Source organism: Orbicella franksi, chromosome 7 (assembly GCF_964199315.1).
Source record: "Orbicella franksi chromosome 7, jaOrbFran1.1, whole genome shotgun sequence".
NCBI classification, from domain to species: domain Eukaryota; kingdom Metazoa; phylum Cnidaria; class Anthozoa; order Scleractinia; family Merulinidae; genus Orbicella; species Orbicella franksi.
Window position 1 is genome coordinate 30630614 of NC_138151.1, and position 14482 is coordinate 30645095.

General features: G+C 37.1%; 1 protein-coding gene and 1 long non-coding RNA gene across 3 annotated transcripts; both read left to right on the forward strand.

Annotated features, from left to right (window-relative positions):
• The first annotated feature begins 218 nt into the window (after positions 1 to 218).
• On the forward strand, positions 219 to 6509 carry LOC145491999 (uncharacterized). Of its 2 annotated transcripts, XR_014049908.1 has the most exons (4): positions 219 to 766; positions 894 to 941; positions 4132 to 4183; positions 5477 to 6509. It is a non-coding gene; the product is annotated as an uncharacterized LOC145491999 (long non-coding RNA). The 2 variants fall into 2 exon arrangements; XR_014049907.1 differs by having other exon boundaries at positions 219 to 941.
• On the forward strand, positions 5778 to 14002 carry LOC145493720 (sperm receptor for egg jelly-like). Its single transcript, XM_081473180.1, has 10 exons — positions 5778 to 5811; positions 6451 to 6600; positions 7060 to 7368; positions 8827 to 9117; positions 9809 to 10214; positions 10674 to 11271; positions 11848 to 12012; positions 12658 to 12783; positions 13250 to 13426; positions 13895 to 14002. The coding sequence occupies exons 1-10, from the start codon at positions 5778 to 5780 to the stop codon at positions 14000 to 14002; spliced, it is 2364 nt and encodes a 787-aa protein (XP_081329306.1).
• The last annotated feature ends 480 nt before the right edge of the window (positions 14003 to 14482 follow it).

Consider the following 14482-nt stretch of genomic DNA (forward strand, 5'->3'; position numbering starts at 1 on the left):
TCTGCAAGAAAACAGAAAAAAACCCGAAGAATTCTCTCAAACAATGCGAAATTTGAAATGACTAACGTGTTAAAATGCGGTTGCTATATCAATTTCAAATGACGTGAAGAGATAATTGACAGGTCAAAGTCTTGACGAGGCATAAATAAAAAGCTGCTGAAATTTACAGTATCAAGGAAGAAATCCCCTTTTCAAATTTCTGAAAAATACTTTTTTGAGGCGGGAAGAATGCCTACCCTTGCTATGTATGAGGGTTGAGGTAGTGAAACACAAAGAAAATATTTTAAACAAGCTGAAATTAATGGTCGAATCTTTTTCAGGATAAGTCGTAATGGAACCCAAATTGCAGAACGAGAAACGCTCAGCTTTCTTCGAACATTAAAACGTGTCGCAAAAGCTTCATAAAATTGCCCGAAAAGTTATGAGCCAAAAAGGAAGCTGTACCCGGGATCACAGAAATTATCTTTCCCGATTGCCCCTGAGAAACTTTGAAGACGTGATAAAATTCAGTTGCAATTCATCTCAAAGTGACATGACGTGCACTTATATGATTAGTATCTCTGACACGTTTGTTAGTTAATAAAAGAGTCGACTTCCTCTAAAAATTCTTATTACAACGGTTTTAAACAAAATAAAGCTTATATAACATTGGAGTACCTATCGTAACTGCAAAACCTGGGCACAAATCTGTATGCACTTCTAATTTAGGAAAAGCATCTTTAATTAGGACTGAGTTTATCTAGCAGTGTGAACTGCGTCACTTACGGTGAGTCGCGTAAATGTTTTTAAGCTCAATTATGTCACCTGCAAGCCGAACTACAACAACAGAAAAAACCTGCACGGTTATATTTTATTTCGGTTTATAAAGATTCACTGCACCTATATCATATCAGACTCTTTCAAGCGGGCCATGCTAGGGAGCCAACCAAGAGATCATAAAGGTATGTATCTTCGCTTTATTCTAAATCCTTAAATTAAAAGTGTTCATGGTGTTTTAACTATATTTGTTTATAAGAAAAAAAGCAATTTACTTTTCGGCACCACGGCTTTTTATAGCCGTGAACATGAAAACAAGTCTCAGCTTTTTGTGCTGTTGACACATAAATGAAACATTTTTTCTTTTCTTTTTTTCCATCCCATGTGAGCCTATATTTGACATCGTTTTCCTTTATTTTTTTATTTAGCTTTGTTGCATTTAATTTATTCGTGCAATTTCTATTCATCAGTGAGGAGACTTCTGGCATTGCTTTCTTAAGGTTAGGTTAACATGAAAGCTATGACGGTGAAATTACAGATTTTTCCCATTAATTTGTAGAATACATTGTAAAAATTTTCTCTTAAATGTAAATGTTCTAAGCTGATTTTGTTGTTACCTTCAACATAATTAATTGGGAAGTATACACCAGAATTAACAGTTGTTGTTGTTGTTGTTTTTTTTTCTTCATTTCTTCCCGTTTCCTGTCCAAATGGGAATAGCATAAGAATAACCTGCTATAAATGACAACGAAAGAATCTTTTTCTTTTACTTTTCATCATACCCTTTTTTTATTTCCACTTTTCTTCGACATGAATAAATCATCTTATACTTATACGTTTTTCTCTTTAATATTCATATTTTGATTGCTTACAATTGTATTAGATGCATTTAAAACATTTTGGCTACTACACGAATTTTCAATGAGTATGAGTGAGTGAGTGAGTGAGTGAGTGAGTGAGTGAGTGAGTGAGTGAGTGAGTGTGTGGGTGAGTGAGAACTTTATTAAAGTGTCAAAAACCTTATAGCCTGGAAATAATACACCATACTAATTAGGGGACACTGCTAAAAAACTATACTAATACTAATATTAATACAATAAAAAATAAATGACTTGAAGGGCATTATGCGCAGCATAGGATGCAGCCCGTACAGCCGGTGTCCATTAAGCGAGTTATATCCTTTTTGCGAATATAGTTTGTAAAAGCCTGCAGTGTCTTGGCTGATCTGTCAGCCATAGACAGTTTGCCCCATAATTTGGCTCCTACATAACGCAGAGAGTGCTTCCCATAAGTAACAGTGTTGTATCTAGGAGTAGAAAAATGCACCGAATTATAATAATACTTTCAAAACTCAAATATTAAATAGTGTTTTAAGGTAGTGAAAAGGGAGGCGCGGTGGCCTCATGGTTAGTGCGCTCGTCTCCGGATCGAGCGGTCCGGGTTCGAGCCCTGGCCGGGGACATTGTGTTGTGTTCTTGGGCAAGACACTTTACTCTCACAGTGCCTCTCTCCACCCAGGTGTATAAATGGGTACCGGCGAACTTAATGCTAGGGGTAACCCTGCGATGGACTAGCATCCCATCCAGGGGGGAGTAGAAATACTCTTAGTCGCTTCATGCTAGAGAAACCGGGATAAGCTCCGGCCTGATGGACCACTTGGCTCGCATGCAGACTTTACCTTTAAGGTAGTGAAATACAAAGAAAAAGTAATAAAACAAGGATAATCGTACGGTTTCTCTCTCACGATACGTCATTCTTTATCTGAGAAACTTTCTTCTCCGATCTCTGCAATTATTAAATTGTCGCCGATGTCTTCTGATAAAATTGCTTGATTATAAGCTTTATGCACGAGCCCAAAAAGCAAGCGTCCGGGATATAGAAACACAAAATGCGATGAAGAATTAATATAGGGGCTCTCGAAATTAAAATGAGTAAAATTATTATTATTATTTTTTTTTTTTTTTTTTTTTGACAAGCTGCCTTTTGAAGAACTTTAAAGACGTGATCAAAATTAAATGTATGATCCGTCAAACTGCCATGACATGCAGTTAAGTAATTATAAACCTTTGCCACGAGCTTCCTATTAAACAAAAGAGTCGTTTTAACTTGCTCTCTCCCGAAATTCTGATCACACAACAGTAGTTCATATTACATTGAAGAACTCTTCGTAACCGCAAAAAGAGACATAAATCTGTAAAAACATTAAGACTACCCTATTCACGTATAACTAAATTTATGTAGTCATATGATCTGCGTCACATAAGATGAGTCACCCTGGAATCCTTTTAAGCTCAATTATGCCACCCGCAGGCTGAACAGCAAAGTCCATGCACTGTACTACATTTTAATTTTGGTTTATAAAGACTCTTTGCACGTACATGTAAGAAAATCCCTCATTCATACCGTGGATTTCCTGAGAGCCATATTTCGGAGCCAACCAAGAGATGATCCCGGTAGGTATCTTCCCTTTATTCTAACTCTTATTTCAACGTTTTCTAATCCTAATGTCTTAACTTTCTCGCGCTCAACTCTCTAAAAAAGCGTTGTTTTGCTTCTTGGCAAGGCGACTCTTTAAGCAAACTGTTTCAGTATTTTTTGCTATTGCTTAGATACATAACGAGCCAGGTTTTATTCTACCTTAGCCTGATCGATAACTGGAGTTTGGCCTCGTTCGTTATATTTTGTCAATATCCAGTCATCTTGACTTCACTTTACCGTGTACATAATTATATTCAGAGCTAGTCGTTATTTATATGCCTTCTAATATGGTCATAAGAAGGTTCACATAGATGTCTTAGTGTCATTAACCAACCTGCAAACTAAACGATAAATGATACGGATTGTTGGGTACGATGTGCAATATTGAAAAAAGAACCAGACACTGCACTTTTGAAGATATAAGTACGGCCATTTCGTGTTCTTCCATGCGAGGCATATTTAGAAACATGTCAAGAGAAGACAACTGTATACATTTTCCCTCCACAAGCAAAGTTTCCGAAACTTTTAAAGTTAAATTTAACCAAAAATGTCATCTTGCAAGGCAAGTTCAGGGATACGTCCCATATACATTTTTTATATGTGCCTTTAAAAAACTCAACTCGAAAACTCAAGAGAGGGGTCTAATCACTCACCTCCCCGCTCCTTACACCATGCTGGAGATATGATATTTCCATTCGACATCAAGGAAGAGGAGTCAAAATACACGGCTCTTGCTGTTTTCGAGCATAATGCACCAAGGGCCGAGAACGAGGTTCAATGAGGTCACACTTCATGATCGACTATAACTCCATAAAAAGATACTGGTATTCATACTCAGTACGCCATACTTGTTGTCGCAAAATTCTGCTGACATAATTCTTTATCACTAATTTGTAGATGAAAGTGTTTCTGTTGGTGTTTGCTTTGAAGTTATCGTGCGTCCGTGAAGGTATGGAAAAGATAATCTTAGAAACAAAGAAATGTTTCGATTATGATGTATATGATTTCAATCTTTAGTTTCCAGCTTAAAGTGTCAATTTATTTTTTTTTTGTTTTGTTTTTTTTTTATTGCAATAATTTACATTACATTACATACAAAAATTACCTACTACTTACAATGTTAACGTAACTTACAATTTAACGATACTAACAAAACTTATAATACTAACATTATTTACAGTTTGTTAATATCTTACATTACTTTCATGTAGGGGGTTAGCTACAATAGGAGGCTTTCTCACATATTAATTTGTGACATAGATTTATGTTTCTCAATTTTAATTTTGTTTGTCAAAATCGCTAAGAAAGTATCGAAATAAAACTCTTCTCTTCTTGAGGCAGTATATAAATAATATTTGGCTATAATCATGCCGGCAGAGGTTTAAGCCAAAGTGACGAGCGAAGTTATCTGTCACGCCATATATTATTTCATTTTTATCGAATGATCCTATCTCCGTTTTTGGAGCTCCACCAATTAGCAAAGAGAGACCAAAAAAGCCGAGCCTCAGAACAGGTAACAAAAAGATGGGTTAACGTTTGTCTTTCTCCACAGAGGTGACATTTATCATGTTCCTTGATTGAATCTCTAAAAAGTGTCAATTTATAATGGGTCTGAATAGGCCTTGAGAAGGCCAGTGGCCTAACATAGCTGGCACATAAATCTGATATCTGTTTCATGTCCACGAGTATTGATGCTATTCCCTCCCTCTCTCGTGGTTAGTACACTCGTCTCCGGAGCGAGCAGTCCGGGTTCGAGCCCTGGCCGGGGACATTGTACGGTGTTCTTGGGCAAGACACTTAACTCTCACAGTGCTTCTCTCCACGCAGGTGTATAAATGGGTACCGGCGTATTAAATGCTGAGGTAGCCCTGCGATGGACTAGCATCCCATCCAGGGAGGAGTAGAAATACTCCTAACCGCTTCATGCTACGGAAACCGGAGATAAACGCCGGCCGGATGGATCACTTGGCTCGTATGCAGACTTTACCTCACTCTACCAAATTGTAAGCCACTTCATCACAAGTCACTCCCAGATTTTTGATGGTTCACATTGATTTACTTGAGTTTAGAAGGGCTCTGTGAGAGCTAATGTCTTACCCATGAACACAACACAATCTTCCCGGTCAGGGTTCGATCCCAGACCCTTCGACCCAGAGCCCAGAACGCCAACCATTTTAAAAGTCTCTATGTCTTTAAATATCATGACATCGTCTAATTTTTTCCTTTTCTTTTTCTTTCGCAGCTGATAACGTTAGGATTGTTGAGCCATTTCCTGAGAACATTTCTGCAATAGAGTTCTCAGCAGCACAAGTGACGTGTGTAGCTTCTGGTTCGTCAGGAGAAACGATTCCCAAAAAAATCAAGTTTTTGAGGAGAAACGATTCCAATCGGGAACATGAACTTAAAGCTAGTAAAAGTTTGTACTTCACCAACCGAACACAAAAACATAGTAGGTGAAAGTACAGTGACTGCGATCATTCTGAGTCACCTTAATTGAGCAAAATTAGTATCCTTTACTAATACTTACGAACGGCCCTCGAGGGATGCAAAATGAAGAGTCTCAAACTTGGCCAGATTGTAGGTCTAATTTAGTACATAAAAAACATCTTTTTCTCAGGCAGTCAGAAAAAGAATTGAATTTAAATTGTTTAAGTCTTCCTCATGCATACACAAAACTAACCCTGATCACATTGACTCTTTTCCGCTCAAGTGATTGCACCAATTTTGCTCTGGCCGGGTTTCTTTTCGATTTATCGCCGCACAGTGTACTTTGTAATGGCGTCAAGCCCATTATATTAGTGCCTCCCAATCAAAAAACAATTCTAACTTTGGGAAACAACTTCTAATCTTAAATTAACTCCGGAAAATACTCGAATTTTCTCCACCGTCAAACAAGGGGGAGGGCGTAAATGGTGCCCCAGCCCTGGAGGCTGAGTGCGTTTTGGATTTATTATTATTATTATTATTATTATTATTATTATTATTATTATTATTATTATTATTATTATTTCTATTTTGTCAAGATCGATTGCAACATTATTATATTTCATGAGTATTCTGGTCGTTGGCGTAAAAGGTCGTTAGGCTGTTGTTAAAGTTACCATTTCACAGGTTTCGCCTGAATATAGTATGCTAACAATTGGTGCACTGCTTTCTCATATATTACCCTTTTGTTATTAGAAAGATGAACATTCCTTTCATTTCTTTCACTTGTAGATAAGCTTTTTGTCACCTTACACTTCCGACGTTTAACGATTGACGATGACAGTAATGATGGGGCGCTCGGAAATTACGAATGCCAGGCTTTTGCAAAGGGTGATGTAAAATTTACAGATCGACTCGGCTTTTCCGTTGCCGTCATACAAAGTAAGTTCTATGTTTAAAATAGTTCCTCTCGGCTTCTACAAGTTCGTGTTTTCTAGCAACAGAAGTTCAACAAAATCGTCTTACCTAGCCTATACACAGCCCCCTTCAGGACAAGTATTTTACAGTTTACCTCTCTCCGTCGTCGTTGAATAAATTAATGATAGTGATGTGGCAAGCACCCTACCTTTCATTTCCGATGTACAAATAACTTTTTAAAAAATCTACAGACTTGTTTCACGCTGCTAGAAACCCTTGTTCGTGATTGCTTAAGACACTCACTATACTTGTCTTGAAAATACGTACTTTGTTCTTAATGAAGACACGAGAGAAAGTTTTAAGCTTAACTCATAATACAAACAATACATTATCTTGTTGCCAAACTATTGTATTTGACAATAAGGGTGAATACAGCTGAACGTTTTCATTCTTTTTCTTGATACTGCAATGCAATTCATACAGGATCAGAAATTCCCAAAGTTGTTGTTTCTAAAGCTGGTGTTCTAGAACATAACGGTAACATCACCTTAATCTGCAACATTAGCGAGAGAGGCGACAAGGTAGGAACCACACTGACGAGTATCTCATGGTTTAAGGATGGAGTGGTGTTGTCTAAATCAACCAGATATCCGGTTACTCTAGACAGCTTTCCTCTCGTTCTTCAAGAACTTAACGAAAGTGACAAAGGAAACTACACCTGTGTTCTTGAAGCGCTGTTGCGGAATACATTGAAGTACAATGTGACGGATCACATCCTCATTGAAGTAAAAGGTTTGTAAATTCGATTTTTAACTGTATGTCATTGTTCTTCTTTCCTGGTTGCATATTCCTTAGTTGCCTCCTTGAATTTTGTGTTATTTTTGTTCTAATTGCTTCTGTGTTTTCCTTGTTTTCGTTCATCATCTTCTTCGTCGTCGTCGTCGTCGTTGCTATTGTCGTTGTTCTGGATGTTCTTGTTGAGGAGGAGGAGGAAGAGGAGGAGGACGAAATGAGATGCCAAAATTTAAAATCGCATAACATCTCTTAAACACTAAATATTTGACAATAAAAATAAACGGTAAAAGTTTGCGACGTTTCGACCGCTCTTCGGTCATTATCAAGCAAGATGTAAGAAGTAAAATTTGCATAGATATATATAGCTACAAAGAGGTAAGAATGTGTGAAAATTATTAATGAAGTAAAAATATGTAAAAAGTATGTAAAAGAATTTACAAAGTAGTGCTTAAAACAATAAAAAACATGTAAAACTAATTAATAAAGAAAAAAAAAAGATTATTTAAAAACTTTCGCACGAATAGAGTCAGATTGTACATTGAGACTTGGTCTCAGTTCGTGAATAAAAAACATTTCAAAAATAAGACAGTCAAACTTGGTTGTACATTTCTTTAAAATCGAAAAGTTATTAGTAAGGTCTTTAGGGGCCAAAGAATGTTCCTCGCGAAAATGTTTTCCAATTGATGACGATGGGTTTTTGTGCTCATCGACGCGTTGGTGCAAGTGCCGGCGCGTAAAACCAACATAACCTGCATCGCACAGGTCACATTTAAAATGGTACACAAGGGACTGTTAGTTAACGATTGGCGGCTTGACTTCACGTGATTTCAGGTCTCGCTCAATCTTGTGGCAGCCACGAGATTGAGCGATGTACAACCAAGTTTGACTGTCTTATTTTTGAAATGTTTTTTATTCACGAACTGAGACCAAGTCTCAATGTACAATCTGACTCTATTCGTGCGAAAGTTTTTAAATAATCTTTTTTTTTCTTCATTAATTAGTTTTACATGTTTTTTATTTTTTTAAGCACTACTTTGTAAATTCTTTTACATACTTTTTACATATTTTTACTTCATTAATAATTTTCACACATTCTTACCTCTTTGTAGCTATATATATCTATGCAAATTTTACTCCTTACATCTTGCTTGATAATGACCGAAGAGCGGTCGAAACGTCGCAAACTTTTACCGTTTATTTTTATTGTCAAATGTTTTAAAAAACCCTTACTGACTAAATATTTCAGTTCAGGAATGCCAAAAAACTTTTTAAATATTTTCCTTGAAAATTAGTAATCATTTGCTTGCCGTTCAGTTTATCGATTCACCCGGTTTGATATCGAAATATTCAATAGTCCACCTAATGTGTGGACTATTAATTATTTAATTATAAAATATACAATACAGCAAGCTCTTTCGTGATTTTAATTATACTTTCGACTCCTTCCTTTCTCAGTCCCGCCATTAAAGTGTTACAGATGTGTAGGCTCAGGCCAGGATTGCCGAGATGAAGTGCTGTCCAAAAATAGCAGCTCCCAAGTGGTTTGTGAAGGCGACAAAGACCGTTGTGTTTGGGTTTACCAAAGAAAAAACAGTAGCCTTGACGGGTTCGGTATGGGATGTCATAGTGCACGATTCTGCGAGAAGCTTCCTCAAATATGTCACGATGTACTGAGTTCTAATGAAGACGAATGCTGTGATGGTTCCTGTTGCGACTCTGACTTTTGCAACAAACTGAAGTATACAGGTATGTAAAAAATTTTACATGCATCGAAGATGATGCCAAAAGAAACAATGTTTTAACAGCGGTACAGAACAGGAGTTTTAACCCCTTAGTTGTCATACTAAACAGTTAGATGAATTTGCTAAAAAGATTTTTCTCATCTCTAACACTGCCGAGGTCGCAATCACTATGCATGACGGCTCCGCCGACAAATCCGATGACTTCCATCAGCTGGTGGTTCAATCATGCCTTCTTTGCTGATATTCACTCCCTTTGCCGAGTTTTGATATTCTTAGTCACTCTTTGCTTTTACGGTTTTTCGAGCACGTTGTAAACTTATTATAAATACGATAAAGGTGGGATAATAACTGTAGTTGGGGGGCGCGCTGGCGTAATAGTTAGAACAGGCCAGTTTGTAGTCCAGCTTTCGCAGTGGCGTTGGTAATTGACACGCAGATTACCTTTTTAGAAAAAAAATTTCCTGCGAGAAACCAATGAGCCAATCAGCAGTATTTAATCATTTTATTGACTTCAAAAATTTTGGTTTTTTTGCTTATTCAACATTCAGCCCACATACGCTGTTTCTACATGTACAGTTTCCATGCATCTACATTTAGCCCTGGCTTCTTCATCCAAAAACTTCCATGTCAGATTGAGAAATATCTATCTCAATCACTTAAAGAATACAGAGACACTGTTCATATTTTCATTGTAGACGGACGATTCTGTAAGAGGACACAAAATCTCGTGGCAGCCATCTACGGAGGGGTGGAAGTCATCCGAGGGGTCACCGAAAACATTACGATGAACGGTTCACTATCTTATGACCCCGAAACTGGTGATAACGAAGGAATGAACTTTACTTGGCGCTACGGTACAATACCAAGAAGCAATCACTCCAGTCTTCAGTTCCTGACACAAGGCTCATTCACGCATGTAAATGGTTCAACCATAAAAAATATAGGGACAAGCTTCGGTCGCACTAGTTCGATCAACTCTAATTTTACAAACGAAAATGATACGTTAATTATCAAATTGACCATAGCTAAAGACTATCGCACCTCAAGCGTTATTCAAGTTGTTCATCTTGTGGAAGGAAGTCCACCTAGAATATATCAAAGGTATGGAGCGTTATTTTTTCCAATCAGATTTTGAACCGCTAACTGTAACAGCGATGGAGTGCAGTGTTGTTGAGGCGTTGGCTGGATGCACCTATCCGAGAGTGTTATTATATTCATTTCTATATTATATTTATTTCTTATGGAGTATATGGCGTACTAATGAAACTGCACGGTAACCGTTTCAAAGGAATATTTTGTTATGTTCTCTTACATTATATTTGTGCGATAGATTTCTCAGGAAACTACGAGTGCCTTTCACCCAGGAAGAAAACGAAAAAGTGACCAAAATACCATGTGCACTTTTGATGCGCAAATGGCTAGGTTTGAACACAGTTTTGGAAAGTTATACTTATTAAAGTTCCGGATTTGGAAACTGATAAACCACCAAATATAAAATTAAATTTCTTGACAGTATTCTGTAATTAAAAGCACAAATATACCTTGATTGTTTGTTTTCAGATGTCTCATCAATTGCGGTCCAAAGGTGGTACCCTCCGTCAAACTGAGCATTGAATCGATCTGCCAAGGATACCAGTGCTCCAACATATCATCATATCATTGGATGCTCTACCAAAGAGACAAATCCAATCCTACTGTATGGAACCATTGTAATGATTTGCATTTGATGACGAGCACACCACTCAATTCAAGCAAGATTGTCATTAAGGAGAACTCACTCAACAGTGGAATGAACTACCGACTGGCAATACTTGTTACAAGTGAAAACAGCTTTGCAGGAATCAGTGCCTATGACATTTTAACGTCATCTCCCCCAGTGGGAGGTACATGTTCCATAGAACCTTCGTCAGGGATAGCATTAAGAACTTACTTCACTCTGAGTTGCAGCGGGTGGACTAGTTCCAGCACCCCCTTGTCCTATCAGTTTCAATTACAACTTTTTCATGGGCTCACCAGTGTGGTATACCATGGTTTGAATACATCAGTTGAGTCTCTATTGCCATCTGGAGACTTGTCACAAGATTTCACGTTGAAGTTAAATGTTACTGTGATCGATAACAATGGTGCATCTGCTACATACGCAAACTTGTCTGTCCAGGTAGGTCTTAGCTGCACCATTCACACACAGTTAAACTTTTTTTTTGTTGGAGGGTAATTTAAAATGATTTTCAAAAGGTCGCAATTTGGCCATGATGTGCAAGTGAACATTTGAACCTCAAAAGGCGATCTTTGTTTTATCTCGAGTCCCTTAATCATGCATTCCTAGCGAGCTTAAGTTTATCATCTGATAATTGTAGCTAAATAATGTGTATGTTATGGAAGAAGAATACGTTCAAAATAACGGGTTATTATTTTCTTTAGTTAAATGTCAATTTTCAGGCGTGACCCCGCTGCACAACTAGCATGGCTTGAAGCAAGTTTTGACCCACTTCTTTTCAAATCTAGATCATAAATTAAGTTTTCCATTAGTCCTTTTTGTCTGTTATGTTACCTGTAACTTTTATTCTTTTTTTTTTTCTCATTGCGCTTATTTCTAATGGCGCAATGTTAACAATGACGTAGACAAAGATCCTCCATGAGTTAATGTTCACCATTACGTAAGGCACAACATTGTTTGTCATCACCATTGTCATTGTTGTTGATGTCAGATTGCTTGGTTCTTTTGTACATGTAGATTAAGCCATTCAAGGACATTAATTCCGAGACCATCAAAAAGCACCTGGATGATTTAGATGACCTTAACAAAGCAGATGACCTTAACAAAGCAGTGCAAATCGCAAATACCGTGTTAAAAGCAATTTCAAGTTTGCCTACTTTACAGCAAAGCGAAATAATAAAGGTAAAGACGTCGTCTTTCCCTAGCACTAGTTTTTCTTTCTTCTGTCTTTTTCCTTTCTAGTTTTACTACGAAGTAATAGTCCTTTTCACGGTGAACTTTTCTCGTTGCATTACAATACAATCCAAGATGTATGTGAGGCAATTGCAGTCGATTTTGTAGTTTCTCCCTGAAATTGCCCCCCACACAGGGGCACGTAAGACTACATTGGAATGTAAATTATAACAGGTAATCGAGGAAAGAGCTTCAGCCTAAGGTCAGTCCTTACTAGTGGTTGAATTTGAAAGAAATGATAACCGAACTCGTTGCAGTTTAGTAAACCGTATGAATTTAGTGTTACAAAAACAAAAGCTAAAAAAGGACTGATGCAATGGAATTTGAAGTCATGAACTTCTCGTTGGTTGTTGGTTGTTTAATGCTCTAGGGTCTAAGCTGTGAGCTCAATCAATGAAATCAAGGACAAATTGTTTCCATAAACTATAAAAACAAAATAAATAAAAGTGATCCATGTTAAAGCACATAACAATTTGCACATTGCTCTTTGATATTGAAGCTCCTCTTAATTGCAGTTGTACATTGTCATATGTATAGCTTTAAAATCAAATAAGTCGGATCTTAAAAATTACGATACGATTTAAAATTTTGCAGGCCAAAGAATTGATTGTGGCGAAGATTGCTACCTTTCAAGTGAGAAACCTCCCAGACCTTTTGCAAAGTTCCTCAGTGTTTGGTTCAGCCACTCGAGATAGAGAAACAGTGTCTACAAAAACGCTGGTGAGTTCATTTTGATTGACTTTGGCAAGCTTAGAATCTGATAAGACTCAATATAAAGCTGTGCGGCAGGAGTCTACAGAAGAGTCACGTGGCTTTTCGTGCCTGTGTTCTCTTACCACACAGGTTTACGAATCTTCATACACATAGGAATTATGTGATATATTGGTGGACTCTAAATGTCTAAAGCGATTGAAGAATTTTGTAGCTCTTCACAAAAAAAAGATCTAATGCTTACCTGAGGCACAAATTTCTTGGGACAATTAATCGTGTCATACCCTTCCAAAATTCAGCGTTGACGTTTTTTGTGGCATGTCCACAGATTGAAGCTTTAATTCCAATGATTGTATTTTTTTTAGAAACTTTTGTCCAGATAGTTTCATACGGCAGGTTGATTTGCATTCAAAGTTTCCATCCTGCGAATTTCGCGCTAACAACGAAAATATTCTCTATTTCTTTTATGACTCAGTTCATTTCGTTAGCTGCAATCGACTCGATGACTTCATTCCTGATGTCCAAAGCGAAAGCGAAGAATGTAAATGACATACCACTGATTACGAGTTCAGCTAAAAACCTGGGTTTCTGTCTGAACAACAAGTTAAAGATTGGAGCAGTTATGGCGTCTGGAACGTCCGTGCCTTTACAGGCAAGTGGCTCACAAATGTGATTAGCCGACATTCCTCTTGTTTTTGAACTTAAAAGAACTAACTTTTTAAAAAACTTAAAGGTAAAGGTAAGGTAAAAGGTGAAATCTTTATTTAGACACGGTATTTCCTTCAGGACTATACAATATTTAATTTAAACAAATAGTTGTTATGAGGGTATCCTATTATCAATTAATTTTTTTTAATAGTTTCTGTCACGTTGTTTTTATTTTCCCTTTTATAACGACAATTTGCTTTTTACAGTTGTAAAGTTTAAAGTTAGATTTGAAAACACGCTTCCTTTAAAGTGTAATATGATTGAGTTCTCTTTTTTTTGTTGTTGCTGTTGTTTTTTGCTCAAGGTGTCTGTTTACGCATAATTATTAACCTTACAACAACAGCAAAACAAGTCATATCATATCCACCTAATTTTCTTGTTTTTTGTTTTTGTTTTTGTTTTTTTTTTTTAGGGACGACAAGTGGTTAAACGATGCATGCAGCTTCTAAACACTGTAAGTGATGCGATACTTGCAGTGAGACTCCCAGATGAGGAAGCTATATCTATCCAGCTATATTAAGCTATTGTGATACGTGCTTTTGCCCTCTGGGAAGCACTAACAGAAAGACTCTTGAACGCCTGCAACGACGAGCTGCGAAAATCGTATACGGTTTTAAACCTGACATAGCCACGGAAACAATACTCGAGAACCTACGCTGGCCCTCTCTTACAAAAACCATGGAAAAGCACTGTGCACTGTTAGTTAACAAGTGCTTGGTCGGAGAAGTTCCTCTATACTTTAAAGACTATTTCCTGTTACGCTGCCAGAGCGACAACCAACATGTTTTTAACAGATGCACTAGATCGTCAATCACTGACATTATACTTCCTAAATTTCATTTAGATGTCGCTAAAAAGTCTTTTTATTATCATGGTGCATGCACATTTAATAGCCTTCCAACGAACATAAAGATTTTACCACCTAAGGAACGTTTCAAGGCTATCTCCGATTTTTTTTCTTAGGTTATTTTTTAGAACATTTTCAATTCTATATCCAATT

What these genes read in the sequence shown, in the direction of transcription:
- LOC145493720 (XM_081473180.1), top strand. Translation starts at nt 5,778, where the DNA reads ATGCAAAATGAAGAGTCTCAAACTTGGCCAGATT. An exon ending in AGCAAAGCGAAATAATAAAG is followed by an intron (nt 12,013 to 12,657) that starts GTAAAGACGTCG and finishes AAAATTTTGCAG; the next exon opens with GCCAAAGAATTGATTGTGGC. An exon ending in GAACGTCCGTGCCTTTACAG is followed by an intron (nt 13,427 to 13,894) that starts GCAAGTGGCTCA and finishes TTTTTTTTTTAG; the next exon opens with GGACGACAAGTGGTTAAACG.